The sequence below is a fragment of the Rhea pennata genome, chromosome 12 (genome assembly GCF_028389875.1).
Source record: "Rhea pennata isolate bPtePen1 chromosome 12, bPtePen1.pri, whole genome shotgun sequence".
Classification (NCBI taxonomy): Eukaryota; Metazoa; Chordata; class Aves; order Rheiformes; family Rheidae; genus Rhea; species Rhea pennata.
The window spans coordinates 15,786,402-15,804,382 of NC_084674.1; the positions used below are offsets into that span (position 1 = coordinate 15,786,402).

Sequence of the window (17,981 nt, forward strand, 5' to 3'; positions counted from 1 at the left end):
TGCAGAAATGACGAAAGAAACGCAACTTCTTTTCACACAGAAATGAAACATCACAAAAGTCCTTATTTTAACAAGTTTACTTAGTCAAAGTTGGCAGATCACTGGCCCAAAAATATTAAAAATTAACTTGCTTGTTGATGAGGGCATGTGATAAATTTGGAAACTAAATTTAAGATTGCAATTAATATGTAAGTGAAAATTTTAATGCAGTTTTCTTGAAGAGTCATTTCACTCTACAGACTTTATAAGGGTAAAATAAAATAGTCTCTCCTGACCAGGAAACAGAAAGAAATAAAGGAATGGTAAATCAGGCTCAAATGCAAATGTTTACTGATTATTTTGTACTTCATTAGATTCAATTTTACAACTTCTGTAATTTTATTAAAATGTTAAAATTACTAGTCATGCACTTCAGTGAAATAGCACCTTTGCAGAGTTTCTGTTTTCTACTCCCAGTGACAGTTAATTCAACACTTCAAAGTATAAGAAGGTAAATGATGCGGGGAATGATAAATGATGCTCCCAAATGGCTGAAAGATGATAGCATTGAGATAAAAGGAGAGCAAAGAACTACTTACAGAAGTTAAAGGATAACACAGAAAGAAAGAAAGCAAGCTGTCAGGAACTTTTGGGTAATAAACATTATCAAAACATTTCTATATGGACGAAATATGATTCTGTTCATGAGAAAGTCATTAAAAAAAGCCTATGTTCCTAAACGCGACTATCTGCCTCTGATTTGTGTGTCTTAACTTACTCACTTCCACCTCCCCACACAAGCTAAGTAGAACAAAACATCGCAGCAGGAGTAGGACAACAGATCTTGAATCCTGCTGCGTTAGTTCAAGAAAGTAAGGAAAGCTTTCCGACTAAGAAGCAAAACACCCTTTGGGGCTATTAAAGAGCAATAGCTTTTGCTTATCTACGAATATATAAACTGCTCTTCAAACATTTTTGAAAGATAGAGGTCATTCTGGAAGCCAAATAGAAAAAGCTGGAAACCTGAGTTATCAGTTTATTTAATTATTATTTTGTCAATCCTTTGGGATGGTTACTTAAAAATGTGCAGAAAATCAATATATATAACATGAAAGTCACATGAATTTCTTCCATTGTTCTGGATAGTGGCTCTTTCTTTTAGATGCATTAGCTTCATATTTTCTCCTGAAAGCTATATAACCATATTAAAATAGTATCCTTATCATCTGCAACTGATTTTAATTTTTTGGTTTTGAGATGTTTTCTATTTTAAGTGTAGGGAATACCACAAAAATCTTTTCAAGACACGTACCATGGTGCAGCAGACATCAAACTCAAACTCCTCACACTTCATTTCACCTGCATTCCAATTCTGAATTTGCAATAATTCGATTTATAGCAGATACCATAACACTTTCAAGAGGTTTTAATTGGTATTTAACTGCCTCAGACAGAATAAAATCTAAGAGTCTTCAGAATGGATAGCTAATGACTGCAGCTGAGCTGAGAAGACCCAAAACGTTTCACACAAAAATGCCTCACGTTTCATCAAGATGACCAACTATTTATAATGGATATAAAATAGTAAAGGTAAATGTGGGATGCCACATTTTTCTTTCAGATCATTCAGAGATTAAAGTGAATATGTTTAGAGACATGCCTGTTTGAAATGTTTACAGAGAAAACATTTGCAAGATGACACATAGATTCCAAGAAAAATACAGTACAAGTTCAGACACCATATGGCAAAACATGTACACTAGTGACTAAGTCATTCATAACGGCATATATCAGCCCTACGTTGCTGCCCTTTACCCTGCAGACGGTAAGGGATTCGCTGGTTTGGAGGTGTTTGCCATGTTCTGCTTTGGTGGAAGAATGTCTGGATACTAGGCATTTTCTTGCATAGCATGTAATGGGGAAAAAACCCTGACCAGTCACTGAGGAAGCCTATGTATGTCTGAAATTTCACATGGTGACTCACGTTAACCAGCAAGCAGATTTTCATTGCTTGATGTAGAGTCGTGGCAAACTGTTGGCCAGTCAAATACTGAGCAGCAAGCCCTGATAGCTGGAGGCTGACCTAGATCCAGATGCACTCAGCTGAACTGCCGGGCCTGTACTCGTGTCACAATACACTCAGACAGGTGATCAGAAGAAGACAGATATGAAACATCTGCTTAGGGTTAGCTGGTGGAAGAGAAGGAAGGAGACTGGGGGGTAGCTTTAAAGATTTCAAGCCAAAAATTTAGCTTTTATGAGCACACTGCCAGAAACCGAGAAGCTGTAAAAGAATCCAGGAAAAAAACAGAGATCCAAATCAGGTGGATGTGGGGGTGAGGCAGAGAGCTCCTAGAGACGTAAGGCCTTGACAGTCACATGCAAGGTGGCCTCATAAGGACCAATGCATTAGGGAACAAGAAAAGCCCGTCAGTTCGGAAAAACAAACAGTATATCCTGCACCAAAGGCTACAATCTTCATAAAGCAACGAAACTATGTTTATAAAAAGACTTGTCTTACCTGAGTTATTAAAAGTTCTCATAGACTATTTTTATCTGCCCTCTTTCTCCCTCCTATTCACCCGTCCCACTCCCATTTGCGTGACATATGTACACACACACAAAATATGTGGCTTTAGATCTGCATTAGTTTGCTCAATACACTGAAAAATGGCTTTTGTGGTCTTCAACTAAACGGTGTGCTTTTCCACTGACCTAGAACTAGTGATTTATCCCAGACCGCTGTTTAATAGCTCAGCATTATGGACATCAGATTGTATGATGCAACATCACATGGCACAATCTGCTAAACAGCCTGGTGGGTTAAACACTTCTGCGCCAGCGCACTGTAACCTCACCCTGTCTCCTCTTCTGCAAACTGTTAAGGAAGCATTTGGCATAAACTATTAAACAAGGGAGTTAGCATGAAAAAAAACAAAGCTAGCCAGTCTAGCCAGTTTTTTATTCCTTCCACACATCCACGAAGCTACAAGAAAAGAGTACTTTAAGCCATGTGTTTCCAGAAAAAGAACAATTTTTCTTACCATAGCATCGCATTTGGTACACTCTGCAACTATCAGAGCACAAGAACAAAACTATAGTCCATAGTCTAGTGTCATAGGATAGCATGTCACCTGCAGATTAGAAACAGGATTTTCCAAGCTCCATGAGCAAGGAAATCTCAAATATACAGCATCATAAAAATAAAAGCTCTCATGCTCAGGTTTCTTACTTTTTAAACCAAAGAGTGCATGGGATACATTAATTAAACATTTTAAAGTATTAAGGTCTGTGGATGCCCTAACCATTCCACAAAAGTTATTCATTGAAGAGCACTTAACCTATAGCTTTCATTTAAAAATGGACTTTTATCATTGTCCAAGACTTTTATTAACAGTGATATTTAATTGCTACGCATAACTTTCCATATTAATGGTTCTTTACGCAGCACAGTAAGAACAAATCAGAGGAGTGGGCATAGCTGTTTCCCAGTACCTCCAATTAAATTTTTCACCCTGATATTTTGCACTGCAAACCACAAAAGCGTCTAGATTTTCTGTTTTCCGGAATTTTTAATTATACTTGTGAAACACACAAGAATGATGCAACAAGCATCAAGCAATTCTTGGAGTTTGCCGCAATCATTGCGATACCATGATGTGCAATGGTGACTCTGCGAACATACCGTATCAATGCAGAAGCTGTTTAAAGACAAAAGCATATTATGTGAAACTGTCGGCAACCTATTGGACATCAAATGTTGGATGTATTCAAAGGCGTTTTGATAGAGACAGCGGGGATCAGTGAAAGAGCATCAGCGGTACCATGACTCCGCAGTCTCCATGATAAAGACAAAAGGATCCAGAGTCGTTTTGCATGGACTAATGGGGAGAATTTCTTTTTTCTTATTACTATGTTCAAATCGTTGATGAAATGGCTTTCCTGCTCTTTTCAAGTTGTAGGTCAAAATACGTCCATTACGTTCAAAGCGCTGATGGGTTTGACCAGCAGCCCTTCGGGGAGCCACGAGGCACTGTTTTGATATCGGCTTTGTTTCTCTTGCTGCTCCACTCCAGAGCTCCAATACAGTGAACTGTTTCACTGATCACTACTGCCCCATGCTCACACCACCATGGACACATGAAGGACTGGTGACTACTGTGAATGACTGAAATTCGATTAAAATATTTTACCTTTTGAGCCTGAGGGAGCTGAAAAACAATAGAATAGAACAAGCAGTCATTATACAGCTACGTTTGCTGTTGAATTAATAAAATCACAAATATAATTAAAAAACAAAGTATATAAAAAAGAAACTAGAGAAACTAAGTTTATATTGCCAACTGAGTCAACTTACTGAAGCCTTATATTAACTTAGTTTGGTTTGACAGCTTCTCTGCTAGGTATCACAAAAGCACCATGCAATTTGTTAAATACCACAGTGCTCAGAGAAGGACTGTTTTCTCATCGGATATGGTATCACACTTGAACTGTGAAGTACTTCCATCTTCCTGTACACAAATATAATTCAACATAGAGATAGTTTTAGTTTTAAAATCAGCTATTTTTGGCTTGTAAACATCTGTTATGAACTCATTGTGAACACATATTGCATTCAGAATGAACATTAAGAGAGGTCTGTGATTTTTAAACTGAAGTTGTGCTCTATGACACAAGAAACTAAAAGAAAATCATAGGTATGAGGAAGTTACAGTGCTCATGCAAACTTTTTATCATATACGTATAATATACAAAGTACACATGAAAGGCATGTCTGTACTCTAAGCACGTAAGTATGTTTACATGTGCACATAGGCAAATAGAAGGTGTGTGTTTATGCATATGTGCACATTTGTATCACATAGATGTTCTTAGACAAGATCACTCATGCCTGGCTGCATGCACAGTATTTACTGTGAGCAATAACTCACAGAAAAAGGCATGGGGAGCAGGCAGTAAGCTCCATTACATACCAAACATCTTATTTATCAGAGCTGAAAAAATGGGTTCTATTTTCACTTTAGAAAAAAGAAAACCCATTGTAAGTAGTGAAAAGGAATTCTGAAAAATAAACTATTAAAAGGCACAATAAAATGTTCCCTTTTTCTAATTTTATCTCCTTTACTTTCAACCTCTTAGCAAAACTCACCATTCATAGCAATTTAACCTTATGCTAAATCTACCTTTCTGAGAATATTTCTTTTTCCTATAGAAATTGTATCTTTACTGGAAAAACAGGTGAGCCAACACCAAATGCAGAGAGACCTTCAAAATCTCAAGCAAGTAAACAGACCTCGTCATTGCTCAGAATTAGAACAGATAATAAACCAGCTTCCCTCTAGCGTTCTGCTACAAGTTGATGTCTACACTAGCTACATATCATGAAATGAAAATATCACAAATGATCACTAGCTCACAAACCATGAAAGCAACCAGCCACCATTTCTCTCTGTTTTCACAACATAAAATATAACGAAATTAGGTGCAGGGTGAATGGTGCAGGTAAAAATCTGCCATCCTAAAATTTAATGGCTTCAAAAGCAAAACACAAGAGGTGATTACAGTCAAATATGACCTATGTATGCTTCCTTAAAACCCTGTTGTCTAAATAACAGGTTATATTGAACGGCATATAAGGATTGCTGCAGAAATTACAATTGTTTTATAAATTGCGAATACTAGAGTTAAATCCTGCATAAAGGGATGGAGCATTAGTTAGAGAAGTCTCAAGCTTTTCTGAACATTTATCTATGTACTAGTCTTTGACTCAGCTACTACAATGGTGAGAAGAGGAAGCTTTTTTTCCATTCAGAAAAAAAAGAGAAAGCTGAAACATGAATTTTTGAATTTCCTATTGTAACACTGAAACTGGTTTTCTAATTCTATTAAAAATAAAACCATAACTTGTATTAGTTGTGTAGCAACTATGAGCACTCTTTCATTGGTATCTCAGATAAAGACAGATGCCATAAAGAACGATGTCTAAATTTCTACCTTCAGTATAAAGACTAAAGAACTGCACAGTTTTCCCAAGCCACTACACATAGCCAACTCATCTGTTTTCATAATCAGCTAAATTGTATGTCACGTCCTCCAAAATAGTACTTAAAGGACTGTCAAGGAACCCAAGGCAACAGATGCAATGCAGGTACAGAGGTATCATTGCAGAAATGCTTATTTCCAGACAACATTCAAACTAATTTAGAACACTTACAGTCAATATACAGTGGAGAAAATTTCAAGTGGGGGGGGGGGGGGAAGCATACAAACAGGTTGGACCAAAAAAAAATCCAGAAATGCATACACATACACACAAGGCTATATTGAAAATGCACATATAAAGCTTACATGAGTATCAGCAGTGTTTGACAAAATTTTTACTAATTGCATTAGTTATATTGAATTTAAGCACATAGATTAAGAATAGGGTCAGCAGATGAGATTTAATTCTGTTAACTTTTTTCCTAGGCTGATATTCTTGTCACTTTTCACCTAGAGCTTTTAAATCCAAGTTCACAATCTTTTCCACAAAAAAAATCTGTCTTTGTTACAGTCAGACAAATCTTCATTCTGTTGTTGGTTTGAGACTTGGCTGCTACGGGATCCTATATGTCAGTGATTCAGGATAATAATTGCTACAAATTCCTTTGAAATAAACTGTGGAGGTTTGTCTGACATTACTCCTTCTGGGAGGCCATGGGAAACAAACAATTTTCGTAACAATAACAGTAATAGTCCTCTGGTCTGACCCCTTATTGTACAGCCTGAAAACTGCCTGACTCTGTGTCAAGCCCAGCGGGTACTTCTGATTCCTGTGGTTTGCTTTATATGCTGCCAAGAGGCAGCTTTTCAATAAACTATGTGATCTTTTCCCAACCCGCAAAAACACTGCAGAAATTTCTATTCTGCTTGCACCTATGGTAAACGACACCATTCGGGTATCTTTTTTCAGCCCTACCTATAGCAAAGTACCTGCTGTTTCTATTTGGTTTCCCTGTTAGTAGCTCTTCCTCCCTTCGGGGATTGTGTCCGACAGAAGACACGTGAAAAGGCATTAGTGAGTTTTACTCGCTCCTAAGCTTACTGCCTGGATAATACAGGTTTGGTTAAAATGGCCATGGCTGAGGTGCCGGGAGGCCACATGCCTAGTAGCTGCCCTGCTCCCTGCCAGGCATCTGCTGCCCACCTGCTGCCAGGCAGCTGCAGTCAAGGTTAGGTATATCTGAAATAGCGTGCTGAGAAGCAGGAGGCACACATCAGAGCACCAGGAGATCTGCTGAACACTCCTTCATGCCAGACCACATAAAAGCCTGTCTCTTCTCGCCATTAAGAAAAGATGTTCAGAAAGGGGGCAATGAGTTGGCAGCAGCGTGGCTTTCCTCAGAATCTTGCAAACCTGTTACAAAATAGTTGGTCGTTCCTTAAAGAGATCCAGGCATGTGTTAAGAAAGGAGAAATGGGCAGCAGGAATGTGGATCTAAATGGACAGAGATGCAAGTCCACAAAAAATCGGTGCTAACTTCCTAGATCTCGTAATATATGGAAAGGAGACTAATGTCGTTGTTACAATTAACAACCTTTTAGCTTTTCTGCCCACCAGCATGCCAGTCTGAGAAAGCACTGAAGAAGGCACCTTCGGTGAAGCATCTAAAACAACCGCTAGCAGTGTTGAAGCAAACTCGAATAAGTTTCTTCCAGGAAGTTTCCTTGTGTCCCAGATACTATAACGTGACTTTGAGTTTAGTATTTTTCTTTAAAACACTGAATAAATGACCTCTTATTGATTAAAATGCAAAACAAAGGGCAATCGCTTAAGTGCATAAGCACAAATACATATTGCCATTATGTTTTTGTCTAATTAATCCTCAAACTCACACAGTACGGTTTGTCATGTGAGCACCACTTAGAGCTCTGCTTTACGGTCATGGAAAATTAAAATCCTAGATTCAAAAATCAAGGACCCCTGCAGTCAGAAAAAAATAAATAAAACCCAAACTCCAAAAGACAAGACAGCACAGGTGAATAAGCAAAGGAAGAAAGCAAGCGATTGTATAAACTAAGTATCGAGTACAGCCAAACCACCCACTAGGAATGGGAAACACTGCTGACACCTTGCCTCAGATGGCTGTTTCCTGTAATGCATTAAAACAGTCAGACTCGAGTTTTACAGAGGAATTTTAAACTTATTAACATAACAGAATCATGTTCCCCCAAAATATTACCTCATATGGAATAGGGGACACCTATGGCACTGAATATCTCAAAACGTTTCAGTCTTTAGACTGACTCTAAAAAATTTATCATCAATATTTTAAGGTACCAGTTAACAACATTCTAATAGTTTTTCTCTTGACGCAATTATTTACAATATTTGCAACTCAATTTTATTTGTACAAAAAATGAAATATGAGTTAACTGTTTATGGTTCAGTCGTGTGTTAATTGACTTCAGCACTCAGAGTCTGTGTAGATAAAGTAATCCATTCCATGACATTTGTTTGAAAACCTAATTAATAGCTGAAATACATATTTCTGCGTTTACTTTATCAAAGGCTTCTCTGCAAAGTGAGATCATTTAACATGCTGGAGATTTCAACCAGACAGACTACAGCAAGTTCATCTGCTCACTCGTACGGTCTATAGTCTGATGGCTTCTGCCAGTCCGCTATGCTGTCAGTGAATCGGTTTGTTTGTAACTAGTTCTGTTGCCAGAACCTGAGCTGGACTTTTCCTTGCATCTCTTTTCAGATAGAAAGTAGGTCTGCAATCTACACCTCACGATGGTCTTCTCTTTAGGTTACTACAAATCCTTCATCAACATAAGCAAGCAGTCAGAAAGTGAAAATGTTGTTAAATACCTTGGACAACAAAGCTGACAGTCTCTCTGAAAAGAAGTTCAATTATTTAGTGGGTCATCAAGATCCATCACTTCACCAAAGGTTATTATTTTTATTTCTTTGGTTCTAAATTCTATTTTTTCCATATTTTTCTTTTTAAAAAATCTAAAGGAAATATTTCTGACTGGTCAAGCCATATAAAAATCAAAGACAGAGTTCATTTCTGACATGATCTTTTTCCAGAATGCTACATAGTCAATAAAACATCAACAGTTAAGAATGCAATTAATTTAGTGGGTACAGATGTCACTTGATCCTTGGGGAATTTCAAATCCCTTGATATTCTTCCTAATAGCCAGTACAAAACTTTATCAGATGAACTAACAACTTTTTTACTAAAAGTTCTCTGCAAGTGCGATTGCATATTCTAGATCTCTACATTTTACTTTTTTTCTTCATTTGTGTGACTTCTTACAACTTTATGACCACAATCACTGCCTTTTTTTTTTTTTTTTTAACTCAGCTTCAAGTATCTGATTTGCTAATTGCTTATTCTCCAGCTAGTTTTGTTCCTCATTTCTGACCGAGTCCACAGGAAGTGCAGTAACATCACATGGCATCAGTTACCGGGAAGGTGCGAATCAGTGACACCTTTCAGACTCTTCAGAACCCATTAAGAAAAACATGTTCAGAGAACCCCTAGGTTTTATACCTTTTAGCTGTATTACAAAAGAGCCTTGATTTACAGTGGCAATGAATTCAATCACATTAGTAACTATAAGAAATCAAGAATAAATAATCTTACCACAAAAACATCTCAGGTCTCCTACCGAACAAGATACAATTTCTAAGTGGTTGAGAAACTATTAATGATGAAACTACATTCATATTTTGTAAAGGTGGCAAATATTTGACCCTCTGATTAAAAAGAAGGGTGGATAATGAATCTCAATTACGTTGGCAATCCTTATTTATAGTAAATTTATACTGGAGTATGAATTCCTTGAGTATGCTTTGAGCAAGAAGAATCTCAAGGTCTGATATCTGATTGCGCCTTTAATTGACAATATTCATTTTCTAATTGGATTTCTAACGTACGCTGACTTTAGTACCCTACAACTATTCCTATATGAATGTGATAGATGGTAATGACATTAGCCTTATAATTTCCTTCAAAAGAAAAAAAAATTATTTGAAACATATCTCTGTTTCAACTACATCTTACTAATTTTCACTATTGCGAGGCAAATTATTCTCAGGGTCTGTAAGTTGCCCTTAATTTAACTTCTCAAAATATTTTTAATTCTGGTATATTTTCCAATAGAAGGGCCAATACTCTTGTACTCAGTTCTTGAATAATAATTAAACTTGCTTGGATATTTCAAACTATTCTACTGTAATAATTGAATTCTAGCAGAACAACAGTTTGGATTTAGGCAAATACCAAGACTGATGATTTTGCAAATGACTTCATGCTAATTCTGAAACAAAAGACCCATACATTTCTAAAACATTTTACAATCACCTCAAGAATGTATTCCAAATGTTATATAGCTAAATTTAGTAAATTTTCCAGAAACCAAGAAGTCTAGGAATCTTAAAAGAAAACGTATCAGAATGATAAGAGTTACTGTTCTGCTAGATCAGAATGCAAACTTACGTCCATACAAAAAATCTGAAGAACCTTATTTCCTGCAAGACTAAAATATATTCAGAATTTTCTTGCTATACTGGTAAACTGTGATTTCTATCATCAGAAACACAAAAATAATATAAATCACTATGAATTTAAATACTTATTTTTTATTTTTCTAAGTGTTACATGAAATTCTTATTATCTTTGTCAAAAAGTTATACCAACTATAGCAATTTATTAGGTTAAAGTACTCATAAATAAAGCAACAATTCTGATTTTATATTCAGAGATCTTATTTCCATAAGCTTATTTTCCTGTCAAACATTTCAATACATGATCCATCTCAGAAAAAAGCTAATACTATTTACTTGATTGGACCACAATCATGTACATTATCGAACAACTGGAGCTAAGCACAAATACACTAGTAAATATTGAATAATTATAAAGATAGTTTTGATGGTATAGTCATTTCTGTAAGCAGAGTTTCTGAGCTGAATCAAACTTAACACGCATGCGTATTTTATGGTGGTTTGACTGCAAAGTTCAGACTCATCCCGCGTGAGTCACATACTGACCCAAAATTTAGCACTGAATGTTTGTATCAGAACTTTTACTTTTGGAAATACACTTTCAGAAAAGATGTGAAAGATTGTGGCAAACATGCAGGTTCTATACTTAACAGCACTGCAAAGAGAGGAGGAAATCGCACGTATCAGTGAAGCTCTTCAGAAAAGAACCAATAACTTAATACATGCATGTGCCAGGTATTCTACAACATAGGTCATTTGTTTACAGTACCAGACAATCTACTTAAATGTAGTGTTTGGAAAATGGTTTATTGACTTACATGAAGAACTGCAAAGTGTGTTGCACATTGCTAGACAGACTTCCACAGCACTTCCTCAAAAATTACAGCAAAAACTTGAGAGATCACAGAAGGAACAACCAAACTGTCTCTCAGATTTTAGCAAAAATCATGGATTTTCTGCCTCAGAGTTTACTTACTCAGTTGCTATAAGATATAGCATTTATCACAATTCTGTCTCTTTTTTTTTTTTTTTTTTTTTTTTTTTTTGGTGTGTGTGTTGGGGGGGGGGGGGAGAGGAAGAGAACCCATACATTTATTCTACTCTTCTTAGACCCATGTAAGCACATGAGACATCATAGAGAAGTATGTGCATACAGAGAGGAAGAAATAAAATTCAGCCTCCTACTGGGATATGTTCCTGATGTTAATATTTCAATGTAAATATTAAGAGGGTGACATTACCCTGCAGCTAACAAGGCTAACATCTGTAAGGAACATGCATTTGATATTTCAAGGCATTCAATACCAAATCTTTGTTCACACAATTGCTTTACTGTGCTGCCATATATTTTACAGCAACTACAGCATTTCAGTCAAGGATACACTCCGTGCTGCATGCAAAGTACTCTAGGCAGAGGAAATGTAAATGTGGCTATGGAGAAAAGAAACATAAAATATAGATGAAAAATATAATTCAAGTTCTATCTTTAAGAATAATTCTGTAGAGATGACAGGAAGAAAAGTTATCTTTTGTGAATACGCAAAGAGGGAAAACCCAGAGCTGCCAAGGTATCAGACTGGAATTAGAAAATAGCAAAGCACACTAAAAAATGGCATAGTTATTCCAAACACCTTTGGAAGATTTTACACATTTTCTAAAGTACCTAGCTGTTTAATAATGTAAAGAACTGAATAATGTTTAATGGACTGTGTAACAATCTTGGTTTTTAACAAAGAAAATCACTAACAAAAACAAGAAACATCTAGGTATGCTCATTTTTTTCACATGGTTTATTAAGTCACATCTACTCATCTGATCATTGTCCTTTGTGTTGAAGTAAAAACAAAAGAAATTCATATTGGTAGTAATATACTTTTTCACAACGACAGTGATTGGTCAAAACTGGAATAGGTTGCCCAGAGAGGTTATTGGATCTCCATCCCCGGAGATATTCAAAACCAAACTAGAGGCACATAGTCCTGGGCAACCTGCTCTACGTGATCAGGTGTCTCTAGATCTTCAGCGGCCCCTTCCAGTCTACATCTTTCTGTGACTGATCCTTTTAATTGCATAAAACGACCATTCTCTCCTTCTAATAAGTGCAAAACGTTTATAGAAAAGATTGTATTTAAATCACCCAGAGTGGTTACTTTACATGTAGAGTTTGGTTAGAAAATTAAGTTATAAATAATTATCCTTTCTAAAAAGAATTACACTAATTTCGCAAACAAGCCAGAAGACTGAAGGTGAAAGTTGCATGAAATGAGACTAATTCACATTCCACAAACAAAATTTTGGATTCACACATATGCGTTTAAAGGGAGTACGTTCTCTTCTCATTATTTCATCAATAATGAAAAACTTGTTACTGTAAAATAGATGTTCGTGATTAATACTATTATATATACATGCATATGTAGTTATTACTATGTTTAGATTCCCATACAGAAATTATTGTTACAATTATGCTCTTAGCTGTTATATAGTAGATATTCATGTGCTGGAGTAGAATATTTTTCTTAATACAGCTAATTTGAAATAAAATCTGATGGTTGTGAGATACCAGTCATGTAATACTGACTGTCACCAGAGTCATTAAAATCTGGTGTTTTTAGCCCATATAGAAATAATTGAAAATTGGCAACACTGTTTCTAAAAATAGCCTTAAATACTGATGATGCTAACAGCTAGAGCGCTATCAATGGCAGAATAATTATCAACAATCTTTTCAAAATTTAAATAATCCAACTTTTTAAGGTGACCTTCTTCAGGTTACAGAGAGAATTAGTTCAATTGTACTTCAGCTGTGGGCAACATGAGAAAGAGAACAGAAACATGCATTATACACTTTAATTCTACCATAAAGGTGCATCGCACTATTTTATGAGACTGTAAATAAGTTTTCTTTAAAATTTATTCTACCAGGTTGTGCTAACAATAGAGAGAGAGATCCAGATAACACAAAGTGAGATGACGTTTATCTTAGTGACTGGAGGTTTTGATAGCTCTTGTTTTGTATATCATGTAGGTCTTGTGAAATGACTTTAAATTTCTCCAAGTTACAGTTCAAGATCTTGCAAATATGCTGGGCTACAAGCGCACAAAGGGGCTGAAGCTAACCCATATCTTCTGCAAGGTCCTCAGGAAACAGGAGGTCTATCTACAACTGACTGTAAGGGGATGGATGAACAGATGAGCGCCAGTGCTGGAAGAGCGATCCTCCAGGATGGTTTCCTATATTTATTTAACTTAGTGACTGTATTTCACTGTTTACTGACACTTGAACTGCAGAAGCATTCTGGTAGTGAGTGGTTTATTAGTAGGTTTTTCAAATTCATACAGTGCTTGAAATGTTTCCATCTCAGATCACAGCTTCAGAACTAATTGCTGGGTCTAACAGTGCTGCACAGGCCACCACACGTTCCTAGCCCTGAAAATCATCAGGAACTCAGAAAATGCTTAAATCTGTATCGTAATAGAATCTGAAACTTTTACACAACTTAAAAGACATGGCTAGTGATCATTTCTGTAGTTCCAATAATATATTTTATGTATTATATATATTTTTATATTTTATTTTAATTTTAGTGAGATAGTTTTTTGTTTGTTTGTTTTAAATCAGTGCTACTGGTCAGTTAGTCTGCTGCTTTATATTACCAGCCGAGAAATGACTACAGCAATACAGACCCATTTTGAAGTATTGCTCTAATTCCTGTTCAAACTGAGAAATATCTATAGATATGTACAGAAATACTGTTAAATTTTATTAAAGATATTTTACACTGTACATCAAGTTAACCCCAAAATTAATAGAGTTTTTTTTTTTCTGGTAATGGAATCCAAATTATTACAGAGAAAACCATTATGTGCCTTCTGCTGCCCCAAAATTACTTTACTTGTGCTGCATGTCATTTCTTATATATTCTTAACTATTTGCTTTCTCTTTTGTATCAGTAATTTTAACAGACAATAAGAATTACCTGGAATCAAGCATTTAAACTTACGTTATACCACAAGATTAGAGTTCAGTACACAGACGATAACATGAGCTTGCTTACAGCAAAGTATCTCATTTAAGTAAATGTTGAAGATAGAGGAATATGGTATGTAAATATTTTTCTTTTAATAATATAGTTCCTTTAAAGTATTTACTATACAACTTCCTTTACTGTGTTTTATTCTAGCATTAGCCAATTTGGTAAAGTATCATAAACAGTTTATAAAGCTCACATTCTAAATCACTTAAAATTTGTATACAAAGAATGAAATATTACTTGAATCTCAGGATACCAAAAAGGTGTAGGTAAGCAGATTAAGAGCTGGATATGGATTGTCAAATAATATCAGTTCTTTATCTTTTTGTAGGAAATTTTCAACTCCAATTTATAGGCAGATTTATCTTGAACATTTAAATAATAGCTATCAAAAAGCTTTTAGACATAGATAGAGAATAACCAGCAAAGTCTGAGCAGGGTGCAGAAGTGAACTGAGGCAGAAACTGAGAAAGCTTCTAATCATACCGCCAAAGTCCAGTAAAAAGACTCAGGTTATACTGCTGTTCACCATTATTTACCTTAAGAGCATTCAAGAGGTTTCACGTTGTCTAAAACAATAATCTAATGTCCATTTTGTCTGCATATACAAGAGAAAACTGATAAACAATATGTATGCTATAACTATATTCTAGAATATGGGTATTTTCCTTCAGGATTGCCCTGGCTCATAATTTATCAAGGAAAAGCAAATTTCTGAAATTAAACATCATTCAGCGTGACATGATGCCCAACATATTTTTATGATTTGTAAGACTGATTCTCCTCCATGTAAAATGGCATCAAATTATATGGTTAGGCTCTTTCTCCTTATTTACTATTTCCCTATTAGTATTTATTAGCTTTTATACCATCACTGGAAGGACAGATAGTGTCATTTTAATTGCTACTAACGCTAATTAGTTCTAAATGAGACATTCAAAGACGACTGTTGGGAAGCTGAAAGATAATAGTATGAGAATCCTTCCCACAGAAGTCGTTCTGGTAAGAGGGAAAAAACTCCAATACAGTAAAACAAGAGTGCAAGAAAAAAAAAAGAAAATCAGACTTGTATTCAAATAAAAAGCAAAATCAAGGTCTTTGAATTGGAAAGATTTGTTCTAAACTACCAGGAGGAAAGGCAAGTGGAAGAGGGGGGGAAAAAAAAATCACCTCCAGAAGGTAGGCTTGTATATACGTATTCATTCATTCCACATTTGGAAAAAGGTCAAATTTTTTGACAGTCCTTCTTAGAAATAAAATATCATTTTTTAATCACAAAATCTCTTAGAAGCTAGACAAATATCCTCTTTCTCCAAAGACAAAATCCACTCTGACCTCAAAGCAAAACCGAACAAGGGCCTTATCCAATACCTATTACAGTCAACGAGAATCCTTCTGCGTTCAGTGGGCTTTTGATCTCACTCTAGATTAAACCTTATTTGCTCCATATATCAATGTAAGATCAACATCTAAAGATAACCACTTTCTGAGGAGGAATAAAAGGGTATTTGACTTAATGAATCTGTAAAAGCAAGCCAGAGTCCCTTATAAAACTTTGATTTACTAATTGTATTTGGAATTTTTAATATATTACTCTGATTGCATTAAATAGGATTATCCTTCTAAAACAGACTGTTTTTCTATAGGCTGTTTTGTCCATCTGGCTATTGTCCAACGTGCTCTAAAAGCCAAGCAGCTGTGCCAAGAACACTGCCGTTTTTATACAGCGCGATCTCTGCTGGGTGCCCACAGAGCTGCTGTGCTAGAAGCGGCAGTGGCCGCAGCAGGACTCTGCTCCGTTCCCCGACCCTCTCCCTCCCTCTCGCGATCCCTGCAGGCCCGTTAGGGGCACGGCACAGAAAGAGGAGCCCCTTCTCCCTCGCCGCAGTCCCCGCTCGCCACCTGACAGGCTGCGGGAACTGCACTGCCACCGAGGGAGCATCACCCTCCGGCGCGACAAAGGGCTGTCGTGACCTGGCCGTAGAAGTTTGCATTAAGCCCAGCTCTCATCAGTTTAACCTTGTGGGATGTGGATTTAATAAGGAAGAGGAATCTTCTGGTGACATTTAATCCATTACACGTAAGCAACATCATTTCAAGATCAGTACAGCTTAAACTGTGAACACTAAACATGCAGTGAAGAAACACATCCTAAATTACTTGAGGTCTAGTAGTTTTCTGTAGAAATCAACATTTCCTCATCTCAGTTGCAGGGGATCCTACTTCCCGGTATGACAGGAAAAGTGACCTATTAAAAGATTTATACACTATTTTGCATCAGAGAGACTAGGTCAAAATAAAAAAGAACACACACACAAAAAAAAAGACTATATGCTCAGTAAAAACACACCCTAACATCAACACATCGACAGAATCCATTCACAATACTTAATGCACCATAATTTTGCTTTCTCCTATTTTTATTTAAGCCTATTTTTGTTGCAGTTATCTTTTCATTTATAATGAAATAATGAACAACTGAGAAAAGCAGAGTCTGGTTCGGCTTCAAATGCCTGGAGTTCAATACGCAAGAGCAAAAGCAGAAGATTCAGGCACAGGAAACAATTCAGCACTGAAGGTCTCATCAGTAAGACTATACACTCAATAAAAGTAATTTAGCTATCACAAAATACCTTAAAGTTTAAGCCAGGAAGCCCCTGGCTCAGAACTGCTCTGAACAGAGCGATATGCTGGAGGGCATAGCAAGGTAGCCACCATATGCTCATAAGATTATTTCAGCTGATAAACAACGCGGGATACATTCAAAAGGAAAACGTAAGGCACAAAATTGTCAGCGTGATTTCATTTCATGGGAAGAAATACACAGATGTGATGCAGATCAAGGACACTAGCAAGCAGCAGGAAAGGCAGCTTATGCACAACTACAAAAGAAAAACTCCAGTTTTTAAAATGAAATTATCTTTTCTCTCTTTTGTCCATTTGCCTCTGGAAGGGTGAAAGACCAATGGATCCACCCTAAGGCATATCTGAGAACATTCAGATGAAGCAGACAGAAAAAGGAGTAAACTGCGTGAAAATATTGCAGAAGTGCTATGGTCAGAAAACCAGAAATTGAGCTTAGATAGATGTGTACTGTTTCGCTTCCTGAGGAAAGGTACCATACTCCCTAAACCTAGCAAATCTCCTCCATACAAATTCTGTGCAGGCTTTATATGAACGTTTGACAACCAGATATCCAATGTGTACTTTGGAAATAAGTTCACAGTATGATAAAGACCTCTAATAGCAAGGTGGCCATCATGCATCCCCAACCAAGAAATGTGTGGTCCAGGTTTGCACGTGTAAGCAAAGCAACTGATTTCATTAGCTAACAGACATGTACAAGATCAGAGAGAAAGTTTGAATCTCTAACTGTGGCAAGCATTATTTTAAAAATATATCATAAAACAAAAGAACTATAAAAATGAAGCTTAATAAACAGCTCCATCATCCATGAAATCTCT

General features: G+C 36.3%; 1 protein-coding gene across 1 annotated transcript in view; it reads right to left on the minus strand.

Annotated features, from left to right (window-relative positions):
• The window catches only part of CACNA2D3 (calcium voltage-gated channel auxiliary subunit alpha2delta 3), a 457,522-nt gene that overhangs the window by 131,630 nt on the left and 307,911 nt on the right, over positions 1-17,981 (minus strand). The window contains exon 14 of the mRNA XM_062585399.1: positions 4,173-4,190. Coding sequence (XP_062441383.1) covers positions 4,173-4,190 — 18 coding nt within the window. The remainder of the gene's footprint in view (positions 1-4,172; positions 4,191-17,981) is intronic.